General features: G+C 36.9%; 1 protein-coding gene across 1 annotated transcript in view; it reads left to right on the top strand.

Annotated features, from left to right (window-relative positions):
* MTPN (myotrophin) overlaps window positions 1–20,020 on the top strand; it is a 52,701-nt gene that overhangs the window by 19,525 nt on the left and 13,156 nt on the right. The window contains exons 2-3 of the mRNA XM_081101910.1: window positions 14,120–14,233; window positions 15,172–15,255. Coding sequence (XP_080958036.1) covers window positions 14,120–14,233; window positions 15,172–15,255 — 198 coding nt within the window. The remainder of the gene's footprint in view (window positions 1–14,119; window positions 14,234–15,171; window positions 15,256–20,020) is intronic.

Genomic DNA, 20,020 nt, shown 5'->3' with positions numbered 1-20,020 from the left:
TTTGCTGAGTACTTCGTCTACATTTGCTCATTGAATTGTCATAAAATTTTGATTTTAAAAAAAGATATCTTGAAAGATTGTTTCTGCAGATGATGTAAATAAAGAAATTCAAGTAACTTGCCAAGGGTAACCAAGCTAGTAAATGGCAAAGCCAGGATTTGTCTTTAGATTTGTTAGATTCCCCAAACCACTCTTGATTCCATTATATGAACACTAGAGGCCCGGTGCACAAAAATTTGTGTACTTGCCGGGGGGAGGGGGGGGGGGCTCAGCCCGGCCTGTGCCCTCTCCCAGTCTGGGACCCCTCGGAGGATGACCACCTGCTGGCTTAGGCCCAATCCCTCAGAGATTGGGCCTAAGCTGGCAATCAGACATCCCTTTGGCAGCCTGGGAGCCCTCGGGGGATGTCCACTTGCCAGTGGGGAGCAGGCCTAAGCTGCAGTCAGACATCCTTAGCGCTGCTGAGGAGGCAGGATAAGCTGTACTGGCAGCCGTCAGCCTGGCTCATGGCTGAGCAGAGCTCCCTCTGTGGGAGTGCACTGACCACCAGGGAGCAGCTCCTGCATTGAGCATCTGCCCCCTGGTAGTCAGTGTGTGTCATAGTTGACCAGTCATTCCCGGTCGTTCTGCTGTTAAGGTCAATTTGCATATTACCCTTTTATTATATAGGAGTGCCTGGCCAGCCTGGGTGAGGGGCTGATGGCTGTTTGCAGGCTGGCCAAGCCCCCCAGCAGGGACCCTCACCCCATGAGGTTGAGAGGCTGATGGCTGTTTGCAGGCTGGCCACAGCCCCTTCAGGCTGGGGTGCCTGGCCAGTCTGGGTGAGGGGCTAAGGGCCGTTTTCAGGCTGGCTAAGCCCCCCAGCGGGGACCCTCACCCCATGAGGGTGTGGCCAGCCTGGGTGAGGGGCTGATGGCTGTTTGAAGGCTGGCCACAACCCCCAGCCACCCAAGCTCCCAGTAGAGGCTGACTGGAAGCAGGTATGTGGGATTTATTTGTCTTCTGTAATTGAAACTTTGTTGCCATGAGCGGAGGCCACAGCCGGCTCAGCACAGGCAGGAAGCTTGGCTTCCTCCATCACTGGGGCAACCAAGCCTCCTGCTTGCTTCAACTCTGTGGCTGCCGGTCACCATCTTGGTTGGGTTAATTTGCATATAGTTGCTCTGATTGGCTGGTGGGCGTGGCTTAAGGCATAGCAAAGGTGCGGTCAATTAGCATCTTTGTCTTTTATTAGTGTAGTTGAGTACCTTTTAAAAATATTTTATCTTTTATTTTCAGTTTACATTTTATATTATTTTGTATTAGATCAGGTACAACATAGTAGTTAGGTAACCATATACTTTACAAAGTGTGTCCCAACCCCCCTCAATATTTTCAGTACCCACGTGGCACCATACATAGTTATTACAATATTATTGACAATATTCCCTTTACATCCCCATGACCAGTCTCCAAACCTCCCTCCCATCTGGCAACCATCAGTCTGTTCTCTGTGTCTGAGTTTTCTTCAGTTTTATTTATCTGTTTATCTTGTTCTTTAGATTCCATGTAAGTGAAATCAGATGGTTTTTGTCTTTTTCTGATTGACTTATTTCACTGAGCATAATACCCTGTAGTTCTATCCAGGCTGTCACTAAAGGGGTGATTTAATTTTGAGTTCTTTATAAATTTTGAATATTAACTCCTTATGAGATGTATTATTGGTGACTATCTTCTTCCATTCAGTAGATTGTAATTTTGTTTCCTTTGCTCTGCAAAAATTTTTAGTTCAATGTATTTAGTTTTTAGTTGGTTTATTTTTTCTTTTGTTTTCCTTGCCCGAGGAGATATATCAGAAAAAAATATTGCTAAGACAAATGTCAGAGTTTTTGTTAAACCTCACCTGAGGATATTTTTTCCATTGATTTTTTTCTTTTTTTAGAGAGAGAGTGGAAGGAGGGAAGGAGAGAGACAGAGAGAATTATCAATGTGAGAGAGAGACATCCAGACAAGGGCTGTGGATTGAACCCACAACCTAGGGAATCAAACCTGGACCCTTTGGTGTACAGGCCAGCAGTGCTCTAATCACTGCTCAGAGATTTTACTACCTATGTTTTCTTCCAGGAGCTTTATGGTTTTGAGTCAAACAGTTAAGACTTAATCCATTTTTAGTTTATTCTTGTATATCTGTAAGAAGGTGGTCTGGGTCTTTTTTTTTTTTTTTTTTTTTTTGCTTGAATATGAGTATTTTTTAAAAGATTAAGCAGGTAGAGGAGGAATGAAGTTTCATTTTATGTTTGTATGACATAGCACAAACCTATTGCCAAAAAAGAAACTTTGGAACCACAGTGAGCATAGTCCAGAATGGAGTTGTTACTTGACTTGATGAACTTTGTCTTTTTTGTTCACTTCTGTGTTTCTACCACTTAGAATCATTTCTTGCTCGTAGTGGGAGCTCTTAAATGTTGAGTGAATGACTGACCAAATAAATGACTAGTGAGTGAAAAATTCTTTAAAGCTTCAAGGTCTTAAAAAAGATCTAGAGCAGTGTATATCAGGATAACATGAATTTATATAGAAAGAGCTCACAGTTCTCTATCCAGAAGGCAACATCAAGATCAGATTAAGCTGTATCAGTTCGAGGTTAACATCTTTGGCAAAATTTAGAGTCTGAATGGCAGGCAAAGAAGATTGTCCAAAGTCTGAACAGGAAAAGGGTGTTAGCAGAGACAGAATCTGGATGAACCAGTTCACTTCCATCTTGGCATTAACAAACTGGCAGGAAAAGGGTCTGAATGGCAGGAAGAAGGGTGTATAACATCATCATGGGCTTTATTGTCTGGTCTTACTTTCAATGAATTTCACTATTCTGTGTTCTCTAAATTCATCATAATCTAATTCCGTACTTCACACTCTAGCATCTTGACCCATTCATTATATATTAGTTTCTGTAGCAAAGCCAGGTATGGGCAATGACTGTTAGTATTTTTACAAAGCACGTAATCAGCCCATAAGTTCCCTTTCTCTCTCACCAAGGCAAAGTGTTAAGACTTTTCTTTCTTTTTTGTGACTCAATTTCAGAGATATTAAAATACAGGAAAACATGTGCTTTGGAACCAATGACATATGATATTGTTTTGTTCTATAAAATAAAAGCTTTAATGTTACAGGGTATTTGGTATTAATCTTCATGTCCAGAATTAGGAGAAATTTTAAGTAAACTATGACATACCTACTTGACAAAATACTCTGTAGCTTTCAAGAATAACAACAAGATCTCTCATGTGTTAAATAATTAATAGTGTCATTGTAACTTTTTTTAAGCAACTGCCTTTCATAAGGAGAAAAAAAAAACCAGAAGTACAACAAGGTATTAATAATGGTTGTATTTTGGGTAGTAGGCCTTATTAGAAGAAACATTTTATTTTCCAAATTTTATTTAATTTATGTGTTACTTATTAAGTATGTGTGGTGATAGTGGGATTGTTTGTAACACTTATGAAAGGAGTGCTTAGAAATAAGGCCTAAACCTGCAGTCGGACATCCCTCTCACAATCTGGGACCACTGGCTCCTAACCACTCGCCTGATCGCCCCTAACCGCTCGCCTGCCTGCCTGATTTCACCTGTAAAACTCAAGCTTCTTCTTTTTTTATTTTTAATATTCATATTTCTTCTTTTTTATTTTAAAATTCAAGCTTCTTGAGAACATGAGGCATTTAACATTATTCCATATTCCTTACAGAGAGCTAAACATGATAAACACAGCAAATACTTAATACTTATGGGCTTCTATACAAACACTTTCCAACCAGGAATGTTTTAATAGGCAGTCTCCAAAAACTTGAACTGGAAAACCTAAAAGTAGAGTGCTCAGATTTCAGGCATCAGGTCTATTAGCAGGATTTCTATCTCAATTAAACTCTAATTCTGAGCTCTCAACAGTCTGGACAAACTGCCCTTCACTATCTCCAAAGTTCCTTATTCATCACTATCCCATTTTCCTCCACTTCTAACCAAGGTAACAAATGAAACCTTTAATTCTGATCTTCCTCGCCTCAAGGGAACAGCAAACCTCAATTCAAATAATTTCCTGCCAGAAGTCACATCCAAATACTGCCAGACTGAGGACTATAGGGCTGACTGTACATGCGCAATAACAGGCTCACGTTATAGCGGTAGGCGCCCAGGCATCCTCCGCAATCCCACAATCCTCTGGTCGCATACTTCCAGTTTTTCTAGCTCCTCAAGTGGTGTTTTCTTTAGTCGTATTGCAACGTCTGGGGCCTCTAGTTGGAGAGGATTCATATTCTCTCGCATACACCCAGCATCTCCAAATTAATGCCTTAATTTAGCATTATATGATATGCTATCATAATCAACAATAACAAAGTACCACATTTGGCATTGTGAAATGTGATTTTATTTAGAAGTAGAAGATGTAGTCTCTGACCCCCCCCTCCCCCCAAGGACCTTTACAATTTAATTAACACAAAATATAAATACATGAAAAGCTAAATTGCAATAAAAAATACTCAACAAGTTAAGTCATTGAGCATTCCCTTCATTGAAGCTCCTTTGTATCTTCCCAAGTAGGTAGACAACAAATTCATTAACTGCCTATTTTATCAGACTTTCCTATTTTATCCCAAGCAAGTAGCACAGTGCCTAACTTATGTTAGGTTCAGTAAATGTTTGTTGAATTAAATCTAATTGTAAATAGTGTGTCTTTTTCTAATGCAGTGTTTCATCTTTTTAAATTCATACATTAGTAAAATAACTCAGTAATGATAGATTTAACAGAAAAAACACTTGCCTTTGAAAGGTATGTCTATAAGTTTTTTACATTGTTCATATTGTTATATGAATCTTCCTGCTTGATCTAGCTTATGTGGAAAGTTAACTATACTGTAGCAGCCATTTTCAGCAACAAAACTCTTGAACTACTTTGTTCTCATAGCCAGAAGTACAGAAAACCTATTTTTTTTTTTTTTTATCTAGACAGTGGTTCTCAACCTTCTGGCCCTTTAAATACAGTTCCTCATGTTGTGACCCAATCATAAAATTATTTTCGTTGCTACTTCATTACTATAATGTTGCTACTGTTATGAATCGTCATGTAAATATCTGATATGCAGAATGGTCTTAGGCGACCCCTGTGAAAGGGTCGTTTGACCGCCAAAGGGGTTGCGACCCATAGGTTGAGAACCACTGATCTAGAATGTGAGTGGAGTGGGGGTGGGGGGACAATTATAGATTGATACAATCACCAGATGCCTTTAACACATAAAAGTAAAGAGCATGAAAACTAACTGTAATAGAATTGAAAGGTTATCTTCTCTACCCACTGGTTATTCATTGAGGAAATAGGTCTGCCAAGGTTGTGAGCAGTAGCAGAGGTCACTAGAGCCAAGGCTTCTGTCTGGTATTCTTTCCACTATTTAATAATTCTCTTCATAAAAGTAGAAGTTAAGTAGGCATTGAAAGATAGGTAAGACTGAGATACCTAAGCAAATGCATTCTAATAGAGGAATGGGTTCCTAACGTTTCAGGGGTGTCTCAGGGGTCATGACCCCTTTGAGAAGCTAATGAAAAATGACATGGCCTCTACCTAGAAAATTATATACACATACAAAAGAATTTGTAGACTCTTTGAAAGTCTATCCATAGATTGTCTAGTGGTCTGTAGATCTCAAGAGGAAAGGTACAGAATCAGAAATTATCATACCATATCATAGCATCAGAAATAGAGGAGACTGAATTAGATTTTAGAATATTGTGCTCTTTAATAGTCAGCTTTCTTCAAGGAGGTACTGCAAGCCATAGAGTAGATGGCCCAAATTCCTAAAGCATCCATGGGTGGGAAAGAGGGGGATCAATAGCTATGGATTTCGGGTTGTGGCTTTTATATTAAACAACACATACGTGTACATATGATATGTGCTTATTCATGCAGAAATATTTCTATGAATTTTTAATTTGGCTATTTAAGATTTTGCTCTCAGATTCAAGGAAGCATGTATTTTTCCTCTGTTATTTGGAGTACTTTAATGAAAATGTTTGAGAAGTACTGGGTAGAGAGTTAGCAGGGCAGGCTATTTTATGTTTTGTGGGTGGGTGAGATATATAGGAATTAATACTTATTTTGTGAAACCAATTAATTAGTGAAAAACAAAGCTTTTGTGTATAGAGACCTGCAATTCCTCTTTTTTTTGTAGCCTTAGCATGCCTAATACAAAGCTAGGAATCTGGTTTCTCGGTACATGCTAGTTGATTTATTGATAATAAAGATAGAACTAGACAGTTACACTAGTAAATTGTTAGTTAAATAAGAGAATTTATTGCTATAACAGGCTTTCTGTTATTCTAAACAGTAGTACTTAAGAAATGAAATATAATTAGCTTTCTCAAATGTCAGTAATGTCATTTAATTTTCAGAAAGTTGAAAAACTTGTCCAGTGTTCAGACCTAAAATGCCATGCTTTGACATTGGGATAAATCATAGTATAATAGTTAGATTCTCTTCCCAGTGTAGAACTCACCAACTTATTGATGTAAACTGGTGATGCATTATCACTCCTTTTTCTTTTTTTATTTCTAAGAATAATTCCAGTTAGGACCGGAAAGACTCAGAGAAGCTCATCTTGAGTTGTTAGAATATAGAGTAGTAATCTTATGACTCTTCTTGGGTTCCATTTGATTTAGAATTTCACACAGACTTTCTCCGTCCCACCATAATCTAAACCTTGGGAGGCACAAGGAAGGAACATGGTCACCACAGTGGTTCTGGATAGAGTGTATTTAATTTAAACTCACCAGAAAATATGAAGTAATATTTTCTTATCTGCAATATTACATATATACTACGCATATGGAATATAGCATATTTAGAGAAAATAATAACTTCAATTGTAAAAATACAGTTTTAATATAATAAAAATCTATGTTGTATATTCAGCAATCAATAGGCTTCATGGTGCTATGAAAGGAAGGAGAGTAAAATGAAACTGGATAAATTATTCTTGCTAAAAGGGAAAGGTAAAGCTTGAATAGGTCTGGATGTGATGACAAATTAGGTTTGCCAGCTTGCTTTACCCCAACTGTATATAGCAAATAGAAGTTATGTGCAATTATTTATGATCTGTCTGGTTATTTACACACACATCATAGTAAGAATGTTATTGCTGCCAAATTCCATGGAATATGCTATTATTGCATAATGCCTTTAAAAACATGTATAAACTTTATCCCTAAGGAAATATTATTCCAAAAAATTATATAATCAAGATACTTCTAAGTAGATATTATTACAAAATTGTATAACCAAATTTATCAACTGTTTGAATTTTTTATGATGACAATCTGAAATCATAACTAAGATTCTAAAAATTTGTTTTAAATATCTGATAGAAGTGGATGAGTCAGGAGAGGAAACAGTGAAACCCCAGGCAGAGAGTAGGAGGAAAAGTGGGAAAATGTGGTGTCACTGAATCCAAAAAAGAACGAGTGTTTAAAAAAGGAAAGAGTAGTCAACATTGTCAGTCACAACATGGAGATCATTGACATCAGCAAAAATGGTGTTCAGAGTAGAAGTCAGATTAGAATGGAAGGTGAGAAATTGGAGATAGAAAATATAGACAGTGCTTTTTTGGAAAGTTTAGCCATGAATGGATAGGAAAGAAAATAGTCACTAAAAAGTGGATGTCAGGTCTTATTGCTGTTTGCTTTTTTAGTGGAAGAGTTGTGAAAAGCACATGCTGATGAGCCAGTACAGCAGGAAAGGTTGAAAGCACCGACAAGAAAAGGGATAAACAAAGGAGTACACTTTCTAAGAAAACAAGAAAGCATAATATCTAAAACATGTAGGTGAGAGATTGGCTTTAGACAGACAGGTTGGTATAGAGAAGTTATGGAGGAATTCTTGTCTGAAGGCAGTGTTCTGTGAAAAGAAGGATATGAGGTTATCTGCTGAGAAAGAAAGTGAGGCGATAGAGAGGTTGACAGTTTATAAATAATGGAAGAGATTTAAATAATCTCCATGGAAAGTGGAAGAGCAAGATACAAAAGAAAACATGGTTAGATTGTCATGTAATGCTAAGGAACCTGTTGGAATTGTGCAGAAAATTTCTCTTCCCTAGCCCCAGAATCTGGGAGACAAAATTAATATGAGATTTTGGTCTAGCTGGTAATGTCTCATGAAATTAGAATCAAAATTACAGAATAGGTGTCTAACTTCCTTTGGTAATGACACTAATGCCTAGAACAGGGGTGGGCAAACTTTTTGACTCGAGGGCCACAATGGGTTCTTAAACTGGACCGGAGGGCCGGAACAAAAGCATGGATGGAGTGTTTGTGTGAACTAATATAAATTCAAAGTAAACATCATTACATAAAAGGGTACGGTCTTTTTTTTTTTTTTTTTTTTTTTTTTTTTTTTTTTTTTTTTTAGTTTTATTCATTTCAAACGGGCCGAATCGCGGGCCGTAGTTTGCCCACAGCTGGCCTAGAATATGGATGGAGGGTAAGGAGAAAGGAACTAGATAGAGCATTATCTTCCTTTTCTGTTTCACCACCACTACAGAAGTTACTGCTGAAAACTTGAAATTGTCATGCATGCTCTCTACATTGGTAAACATCATTGATCTCAAGTTACTACTGCTATTACTAGATAACAGTGTTAGGTTGAAATGGAAGATGTCATGTGTGACCTCTAAGTCTGTTGTTTGAGCAACTTCACCATTTGCTCAATCAAAAAGCTTCTATTACATAAATGTTTATGTCACAAACTATACTAGGCACTGGAGATGCAAAAGTAAACAATGGAGGCATGGTTCCTGACCCATGTCCATAGAGAATACAGATGCAGGCAGTTTGAGTAGAATGCTATGTGCTATGACACAGGAAAGGACAAAGTACTTACCTGTGAGGATCACATTTCTCAAAGTTGAGGTGATTAGAGATGACTTTCTAGGAGACGTTTTATTAAAGCTTGATTCTGAAGAATTAGTAGGAGCTAGCTAAATAAAGGTTAGGCCCTTAGGGAGTAGAAATGCTGTGAGATTTGGAAAGGTTATCATGGGCTAGATCATTCCATATGTCCTAAACTATGTTGTTTAAACTTGATCCTCTGGGAGAAATGAATAGTCATCGAAGTACTTTGATTTGAGAGAGAGAAAGACATCTGTTTTGTTCTTCCACTTGTTGTACATTCATTAGTACAGTGGGGCCTTGACTTACGAGTGTCCCGACTAACGAGTTTTTCGAGATACGAGCTGTCTCTCGGCTGATTTTTTGCTTTGAGTTGTGAGCTAAAATTCAGGTTGCGAGCCAGCTTCAGATACCCCACCGCTAGTTGGTGCAGCAAACGTCACAGTGAACGCCCCAACATCAGCCCAGCATCATGTGTCTCACTTGTTCACTGTTGATTTGACATACGAGTAATTTGAGTTACGAGCTTCATCACGGAACGAATTAAACTCGTAAGTCAAGGCCCCACTGTATCAGTAAATGCCTCCTCTTCTGATGTTACAATCTAAGGTAGCGACCTAGTCACTCCCTGTCATATTCCCCTTTATAAATTTTCTGCATGGAACTTACTATATATGATATTCTTTTCTTATTTATGTGTTTCTTTGTTGACTGACCTCTCCTTTCATTTAAATTGAGCTTCATAAGAGCAGTGACTTGGTCTTTCTTGTCTCCACTGTCTCCCAGTGACAAGAACAAGACACTCACTAAATGTTTGTTGAATAAACATGAATGACTTACTGGCACTTTGCCTGATGCGTTGTCCATTTTCAGCAAGTATTTGATGAATGAATGACTGCATAGCAATATGGTTTTAAATTATTAAACATTTATGCATTTTACCACTGTAGTTTCCTATATGTGCCCTGACTTCGGATCGAACCCACAACCTTGGTGTAAGAATAGAGCCACAGAAATTTGTTATTGAAGTATAATTGAAATACAACAAACTGCAGATATTTAAAGTATACAGTTTGATAAGTTTTGACATGTACACACCTGTGAACCATCACCACTATCAAGAGAATGAACAATAGCCCTGACTGGTTTTGCTCAGTGGATAGAGCATCGGCCTGCAGACTGAAGGGTCCTGGGTTCGATTCCAGTCAACGACGTGTATCTTGATTGCAGGCATATCCCCAGTGGGGGGTGTGCAGGAGGCAGCTGATTGATGTTTCTCTCTCATCGATGTTTCTAACTCTCTATCTCTCTCCCTTCCTCTCTGTAAAAAATCAATAAAAAAAATAAAAATAAAAAGAGAATGAACAACATATCCATCACTTGCGGGTACCCCTTCATAGTCCCTCTCAGATCTGCTTTCTGTCACTATAAATTCGTTTGAATAGTTTATAATTTTATGCCAATGCCACACTTTCTTGATTACTGCAGTTTTTTTAATAATTTTTGAGATCAGTTTGTGTTGGCCCTCCAACTTGTTTTTTGTTATGTTTTCAAAGTTGTTTTGGCTATTCTCCATTGTTTTTGTTTCCGTATGAAATGTAGGGTCAGTTTGTTAATGTCTTAAAAAAATACCTACTAGGGCTTTGATTGGTATTGCATTGAATCTATACGTCAATTTGGGGAGAATTGACATCTTCACAATATTGAGACTTCTAACCCACAAACATGGTATGTTTCTGTTTCTTTAATCCTCTCTAATTTTTCTCAACAATGTTTAGTAGTTTTCAGTGTATAAGTATTTCACATTTTTGTTAGATTTATTAAATTGTCTTATATTTTTGAATGCGGTTGTAAATACTGTTTTTAGCTTGGATTTGCAATTATTCATTGCTAGTATAAAATGCAATTGATTTTGTATATTAATCTTTTGTTCTACAGCATTACCAAAATTACTTATTCTAGTAGCTTTTTGGTAGATTCCTTTGGATTTTCTGCATAGACGATCATGTCATTTGCAAAGACAGTTTTACTTCCTTTTCAAAACGGATGCCCCCCTTTTTTTTCTTGCCTAATTGCACTGGCTAGAATCTCCAGTACAACATTGACTAAAGTGGTAAGAACAGATAACTTGATTTTTAGAGGAAAAGCGTTCGATCTTTTACCAGTTAAGTATAATTTTAGTTGTAGTTTTTATGTAGAAAACCCTTATTAGGCCAAGGAAATTTCCCTCTTTTACTTCTTTGCTGAGTTTCTAGCAGCAATAGATGTTGGACTTTGTCAGATGCCTTTTCATCTACTGAGAGGATCATATGGGTTGTTTTGGTTCTTTTTACTTTGTTCAAATGGTGGATTATATTGGATGACTTTTCAAATATTTAATCAACCTGTATTCCTGGGATAAATCTGAGTTGGTCATGGCATATTATCCTTTTTATATAGTTTTGGATTGTTTGCTAAAATTTTATTCAGAATTTGTGTTCATGAAAGATATTAGCCTGTAGTGGCCTTTTCTTATAACATCTCTCTGTCCTATTTTAGAATCCAAGTGATGCTAATCTCATGGAATGAGTTGGATGCTTCCCATTTTCTGGAATAATGTGTAGAATTATTATTATCCTTTTTTTTTTCTTGTCCATCTGGGGCTTGGAAGTTTCTTTGCATCTTCAGTGTTTTTTTTTTAATTAATTATTTTAAAATTAAACTTACTGGGTCGACAATTGGTTAACAGGTTCATACAGGTTTCAAGTGTACATTTCCATGATACATGATCTATATATTGCATTGTGGCCCACCACTCACTCTGGCTAGAGATTTATCAAGTGTCTTGATCTCTAAGAATTAGCTTTTATTTCTGTTTTCCATTTCATTGGTTCCTGCTCTGATTTTTATTCGTTCCTTCTGCTTACTTTGGATTCAATTTGTTTTTAAATAGACTATCTTTTAGAGCATTTTTGGTTCACAGCAAATGGAGCAGAAGCTGCAGAGATTTCCATGTACCTTTTCCCCCTATTTTCTGAAAGTGAAATGTACAAAGATCATTTATTTGAGACCTTTCTCCTTTTCCAATATAGGCATTTAATACTATAGATTTTTCCATAAGTACTGCTTTTCCTAAGGCCCTGCTGAAGAGGATCTTTTCTTTTCCGTCAGTAACTTAAAGCAGTCATTTTTTTGTCTGCTAAAATAAGAATTATAAAGTCAGTGTCTGCAGGGATAAAGGATAAAGTTTAAACACAACAGCTCCATTTTGTATGCATTTTGCATGCTTGTACTAAGTAGGGAAGGAAACTGTCAGGTATTTTTTCACAAAGTTATCCTATTGATTGCACACTGCAAGTACTGTATTTCTTTGCTTTGATTCACTGAAAAGACCTATCCAGCTAATATCAGTAATGGAAAGGAAGTGTTAATAATGAAAAATAATGAAAATTAAACTACTTCTGTCTGTGAATCATTTAAGCAATATCTTTAGAGTCTCACATTTCTGCAGTTATGAATAAAGACTAAGGTGGTACAACAAATTGATGTTATTATTTAAATTTGTTTCTAAATATAAAGTATTATTACATTGAATAATTTGTTTATATTTCCCCTGTTAGGTAGAAACAAGTTTGGATAGTCTTTTAAAACCAGTATAAGTCAACATCAGGGATCCACAGAAAGCAGTTAATCTTTTACGTTTTACCCTGTGTCAGGTACTGTGTTACATACTTTGCAAGAATTATCTCCTTTAATGATGCACTAAAACCCTGTGAGGTATAAGTATTTTCATTCCCATTTTACAGATAAGGAAACAGATTTAGAAAATAGTTTGAGGTCCCACAACTAAGTGGTAGAGTTGGAGTTAACTGGGAGTAATCCAGTCTCCAGTGATCTTAAGCATGTAATAGACTGTGTCCATATAGAGTATGTTTGAAAGAAAAGCTCATAATAGCTATAAAGTGAGTTCTGAATATCTCAGTTCAGGATATGGCTTGATGAGTTGACTAAACCAAACTAGGTGAATAATACTATAGTTAAGAAAATAAATTCTTTCAGACATTTTGCTACTTTGTAAAGTCTGAATTTTCCTTAAGATAAAAAGAGGCCCAGCCAGTATGGCCCATTGTCCCATGCAGCAGGAGGTAACCAGTTCGGTGCCCTGTCAGGGCCTATGCCCAGGTTTTGGGCTCAATTCCCAGTAGGGGATGTGGAGGAAGCAGCTGATCGATGTTTCTCTCCTCCCTTCCTCTCTCTAAAATCAATAAAAACATATTTTTAAAAGGGGAGGAGGGCGAATACTGAATTGGAGGCAGTGTGGTAGTTTTGGGGGTTTAGATCACTATTACTAACTGAGCCACATTAAAAAGTTATTTAACCTCTTTCAGCTTTAAACTTTTCATAAGTTAGGTGGAGATTTTCTCCTTTTAGAATTATTTAAAAATTAGAGATAATGCGTGTAGCACAGTGCCAAACCTGTAGTAGCTGGCAGAGAAGGTAATTATATTTATTAGTGTTAGAATCTCTGTTAATCCTCAGTGAATGAAAACTATTTTTGAGGCCTTTAGTTCATCTTCTGATACTACCAACCCCTGACCATCACCAAGATCGTCATATTCCTTCTGAAAAGTATTCATGTAGCACTGAGTTCCTTTCCTTCATAGCAGTTATATTTTGAAATACATTTAAATGTGATTACACTAGATGGTAAGCTCTGTGCAATCAGAAATCACGTCTGATTTCGCTCACCATTGTCTCCTGTGTACAGTGCTTACCATACAATAGGACTTGAGTAAATGTTGAATGAGTGAATGAAATGAATTCTTAATAGCTAATACTGATTACCTTGTGATAATGGCCGACGCCTTCAAAGTAGTGATGCTTTTTCTTTGAAGAATTAAAATACATGTCATGTGATATGTATAAAAAAGTCAGTATTTGAACTCATCAGTTTCATGTGGCCACCTCTTGACGTTATGCTGATTGAATTTCTTAGAAATGGAGCACTGTATATTCATTACATTTAGCATTATTGCTTGTTTTTAGCTTGACTAATCATGGTTTGAATTACTATCAAACTGTGTGCAGAATTTCAAGTTTTTGGTTACTTCACTTTGCAAGAAATGCAAATATTTCATGAAATTCTTAGAGCTTTACGAAAGTAAAAATATCAAGCACCTTCCCCCTTCAATCTACCGTCCACTTAAATACTGTTTCCTTTGGCTTCTTTTAAAGGGAGAAGATGTCAACCGGACTCTAGAAGGTGGAAGGAAGCCTCTTCATTATGCGGCAGATTGTGGGCAGCTTGAAATCCTGGAGTTTCTGCTGCTGAAAGGAGCAGATATTAATGTATGTGAGGAACATTGTCATTCTAGAAAAAATTCCTGTTGTGTGCTTTGGGTAATTATTTTATGTAGATGTATAAAGTAGTTCTTGTGGAAACCTCATTTTAAATAATACAGTCTGAAATTATATCATAATTTCTGTAACTTAGAAATGTATAGTTTGGATTTTAAACAATAAGCAAACAAAACGACTTTCAAGCTGAGGATGTTTCCCCTTGGCTGCTGCTTTTCAAGTTCTAATGCAACTTGAGAGTTGCACCACCTGTAGGTAGCAAATGCTATCTGCCAGTGGACCATAGGACCCTGCAGTCATGGTAAATATAGTGCATTTTTTGACAGAGGTCAGTAAGCAAGTGGTCAGACAGAAGCAGCCATTTCCCGACTCTTTCCTTCTGTGCTTTCTGCATTTCAGAGTTTTAGAAAAATGTTTAAGTAACTGTGACAGCAAGTGAGATGAACTTCTCACATTTCAGGGGACACTAAGTCACTTGGCTGAGCTGTGGCAATCTTTTCATTGGCTATGTTCTTCCCTTCACCTCAATGGCATTTCTATATTAGTGGGGAGTGAGACTCAGAGAGATTATACCTGGTCACACAGTAAGTGGCAGAGCCAAGGTTTGAGCTGGGGTCAAAGCCTCTGCTCCCTCTACTTCACTTTGTAGACTCCCAAAGAGAAACCTTGCTTGGGCCTCTAGAGCAGCGGTCGCCAACCTTTCGGACCTCACGGATCACCAGTGGTTCGCGGACTACCGGTTGGCAACTACTGCTCTAGAGGGCAGCTCTCCAGAGGCTAGAAATGTGTACTATACAGAGATTTTGGATAGAAAGGTAAATAGGTAAACATTGACTTTAAAATATTCACAAGTGTTTCCTAATTCCATCTAGAAAGAAGAAATGAAAAATGGATAAGGTGGTTTTATCTCTTTATTTAATATTTCACAGGCTCCAGATAAACATCATATTACTCCCCTTCTGTCTGCTGTCTATGAAGGTCACGTTTCCTGTGTGAAATTGCTTCTGTCAAAGGTGAGGTCAATTGCTACTTTTTATTGCCTTTCCACTTCTGTGTGACTGTTTCAGCTAAGTATTTGGTTAATTTGTTTGGCCTCAGGGACAGAAAACTAGTAATATCTAAAATTGAGGTCTAGAATATTATGGCCCAAAATAACTGGTCCACAAACTGTTACTAGTTGGTAATAGGTAAGAACCTTGGGCTACAATATAAAACAACACAGTCTCCATAATCAAGAATAGTTGCTGTGACCAGCTCTGGCATGGCAGCTCTGTTAAAGCATCATCCTGATGTGCCAAAGTTGGGCACATACAAGAATCAGTCAATGAATGCGTGAATAAGTAGAACAGAAAATCGATGTCTCTCTCTAAAATCAAATAAATAGTTTGCTGCGGGGGGCGGGGGGGGGGCCGGTATCTGAAATAAGCATTATAGTTAATGATACAGAAAATGTTGTGGACTAGTAACTGTTCTTGAGTGGCCCTGGTTTAAAATTTGTAAACTTCTTTTTCTGTAGTACGTACTGAGAAGAATACATACTGGGAAGAGTATTAGAGGCAGTTTGCTCTAAAGCAGTGGTTCTCAACCTTCCTAATGCCGCGACCCTTTAATACAGTTCCTCATGTTGTGGTGACCCCCCCAACCATAAAGTTATTTTCGTTGCTACTTCATAACTGTAATTTTGCTACTGTTATGAATTAGATGCTCTCTAAGTCATCTGGTTTGTTGATGTTACTTAGATCATGGTAAATCTGGAGTTTTCCAGTGTTCTGTCTTTGTTATTATAAATTCTTAGATGGAGTTCCAAACCCAGCCTCAGGAATTAATGCACCAGTTGCAACCATTTAGCTGTATTAGGATCTGCAAATATTGGGAGACAAATCTTAATAAAATAAGAAATCTTAATAAAATAAGGCACCAGTATTAATCGCAAGCTTATTTTATGGCTATACTCTAGAAAATGTTATTTATAACATTTCATTTGGTATTTTAAAATAAAGCCCTGCTGAAAGAAATAGAAATTAAATGAGTAAAAGCATTTTGTCACCATACCCGGTACATTCGTGTTTAATAAATAAGCTTTTATTATAACTAAGACTGAAGAGGATTTTATGCTTCAGTAAAATTGGGAAAGAAGGTAGCACATTTGTCTCGTAATACTTTGAGAACTTTTAAAGATTCTGAAAGTAGTTAATTCAGGTCCTTGAAAACTCAGGGTTTTTACCCATAGCTTCACGTTAAACACAGTTACTGGATTTGTTTAAATGTGTAGTGGTTGTTTTATGAGTTTTGGGTGAATTTTGGCAAATATCAACAGTAATTTTTAGCTACTACACACATACTAATTCTCTTAAAGCCAAATGGAAATATTTCTTGCCACTAATAGATTCAGAATCTGTGGTAGGATATGCTCACAAAGATTTCCAGTCACTGTCTTTCTCCTTACTGTCTATTCCTTCCCTCATATTCATGAAAAGATTAAAAAGTACCTTTGTAAACTACTAGATAATTTCATCCCTAGGGGATTATTTTTGCTTACCGTTGTCACAGGCTACAAATATTGATGTACAGTTTATGAAAGATTTATATAATTTCCCATATTGTATTAGTTAGGACTCTTTGTATTACAAGTTACTAACCCCAGCTCAGATAGGCTTAAGGAGATCTTGTTGATGCATATAATTCTACAGTTGAGGCACTGCCTGACCCTGTGCTTAAGCCATGGGATCAGGATCTGATTTCTTTTTTACCTCTAAGCTCACTTCCTCAAAATGGGCTTTATTACCCTGGCCTCAACTTATCTGCTAAGTGTATAGTAAAAGAAACAGTTAACAAGTTTTAGTTGCTAAGAGGGTAAATCTTAAAAGTTGCCATCACACACAAAATTTGTAAAGATGAGAAGTAATGGATGTGAAATAACTAAACTTACTCTGATCATCATACAATATTTACAAATATAAAATTAAACTAATATAGTTGTTACATGTCTTTAACTCAGTTAAAAATAAATAAATTCATAAGTCAGAATAAAAACAAAAAGAAATTACCTCTTTCCATGATGTTTTTCTGCCCTGTCAGGGGTGAAATTGTCTGAAAATAAAAACCTCCGTGGGATCATTTTTAGCTTAGGTCCTTAGGCTCTGGTCATTTACTAAATGAGATGCCCCTAAACATGCTCAAACTATTTCTTTCTGATATTCCTCTCCTTCCTGTGGGACAAACAAAATAAGACATAATTATTCTTATGCTAGAGAGGACCCGAACCATTCATTGTACTCTATCCCTTATTGCCAAAATATGTTCTAAGTCATTGTTAAAAGGAAAGCTTGATTTGTATGAAGGCAATATGTTATCCCAGAAGGATCGCTATAAATATGTACTCCGTTGCTAAATTATTGGTAGTAAGTTGAGGTGTCTTTTAACTAGCTTATATTTTTTTCTTTTACTTGGTGCCTGCAATTTTGTTCTTTAGCATGTGTTTGATCCTTGATGACTCTATTGATAGATCAATTTTAACCTTGTAGAGCTGTTTTTTGTTTTAGATGACATTTTTTAACCTTTATAAAAGCAGCCTAGTAACATTTAGTTCCGCTTTCTCAAAATTTATTGCTTTCATTTTATTATTGCATAAGCTTCTTTAATGGATACCCTATAGTTTTGTTAACCAATATATTTTTTTAGAAATTCATACTCTAAAAAATCCATAGTTGCTAAAATGAAGCTGTTTCAGTGTCTTAACATTAAAATCAATGTTTATATTATAAAATCTAGTTTATTCTTTTTATCAAAAATAGAATACTTACGTATTATAAATTCATTTAAAAAGTATTTAGTTTAAGAAGTTTACCAGATTCACCGACATTCTTAGTATATTATTCAGGTGGTATGTGAGTAGCATAGGGGGGGGAAGAGCCAAAACAATAAACAGAAATTTAAGAACTCAGTATGATTACAACTAGTGGGGGACAGGGAGAAAAATCACAAAAACAAAAAGAAGATTGCTAGTGTTGAGTAAGACTCCCTCCACGTTCTGCGTGGAGTAGGGTTCGGTATCTGAAAGAGGAGCCACACAGCAAATGAGAGAAAAAGACACAAGATAATTTTGCAATATTGGGGGACCAAGCGGCCAAGTCCCTAAGGACTTCCTCCGTGCTCAGGCCTCACCAAGCTTTTATTGATCTGGGATGCACCCATACATAGCCCTTAGGCAGGTGACCCCCTAGTAACAAGCAGACTAGCCCATCAGCAAGGATTTACATAATAATAAATGGGGGAGTAGTTTCAGCCACCACTGTCTGGACAAACAGAGGTGGCGCCTAGCTCCGAGCTTTGCTAGGGCTTCAAAGGCACCCAGCCTTGGGGGGTGGGGGGGGGGGGTGGGGGAGTTCTCTGTCTATGCTTATCAGATAGTGAAGGCAATAAACAGTTTCCCACAGCTAGAATATTTGAAATTAAACTATTTAATACTGGGCTATTTTTAAAATTTAATGCAGTGGAAAATGGAATTTATGACACAAGAATGTAAAACATTTAATTCTTGATTATCCATATAGCAAAAGAAGAAACTAACATCTATGTAATGTTTTTTAAGCACTTCGTGTATATAATCTCCTTTAATTTTTATCAATCCAAATACATAGGTATATTCATCTCCATTTTATGGATAAGGAAACTATTTTTCTCAGGGAGGTTAATTACTGTCCGAAACAGTTATGAGAAATTGAACATGTGTAATTTGGGCTGATTTTTAATTGGTGAGCTAGTAATGTAGAGAACAACATATGTGGGACTTCCACTTCAAGGTGTGAGCACATGCCAGTGTATCCTTTCCCTCCCAACCACCGAAAAGATGTTTTTAAAATGAATGAATCAATATTTGGTTTGAACCATAAGAAGGGGTTTTAGATAAGAAGTTATAATGAATCCTTGAGAAACAGAAAGCAGGCGGGATAGGGTTATAGAAAGCATTTCCTAACACAAGCAAGAGGATATTTGTTACAAAAGGTAGAATCTGATCCAAGGCTGCTCCAAATCCAATAGTGGTTAGTGCCCCTGAGCAACAAACAAGTGAAGGAGCTAGTTGCACTTCAGGCAGAAACAAAATAAACCCAGAGGGAAAGGTGAGATGCAAGAAGGGTCATAGGCAAATTAGTATGTGAATAAGTCTAAACAAATATTAAAATGCAAAACACTAAAGTTTTTTTAAATAAGCTAAAACTACAGAATTGTTAAATAATGTATAAGATGGAAGCAGGATGATCAAAGTTCCTGGTACTTTCACCAAATCATTAATAAAACTAGTGAGAAGAGAAAAGGGAAAGGGGACAGATGAAACAAATAAAAATACAGGCTCGAGAAGCATCCTGGGAAATTTAGCAGTAGCAGAGGAGGAAGAAACCCAAGTTGGAGTATGAAACAGGCAGAGAAGTGACAACCGAACAGCACAGCAGTCAGTAAAAAGGCCAAGCAGCTTGTAAGTAGAGTGTAAGCACATGTCATTTTGAATTATAATTATAAGCTCAATAAGCTTCCTTTTTTCCGCCCTAGAAAATCTTAACTGGGAAGTTTTTGCAGTAAAAGGGAAACTTAAAAGGCGGTATAAAATACTCTGTAGTTCAGAAGTTGCAGACTTTTTTTTAGAGTGTTAGGCTCAATCTTGCAACCATATGGTTTCTGTCATAAGTTTGCCACTGTAGCTCTAAAGCTGCCATAGACAATACAGAAATGAATGGGCTTGGCTGCATTCCAGTAAAACTTTACTTACAAAAACAAACATCT

This window comes from Myotis nattereri (assembly GCF_964212035.1).
Source record: "Myotis nattereri genome assembly, chromosome: 11".
Taxonomy (NCBI): Eukaryota; Metazoa; Chordata; class Mammalia; order Chiroptera; family Vespertilionidae; genus Myotis; species Myotis nattereri.
This window is presented reverse-complemented; position numbering and strand designations above follow the sequence as displayed.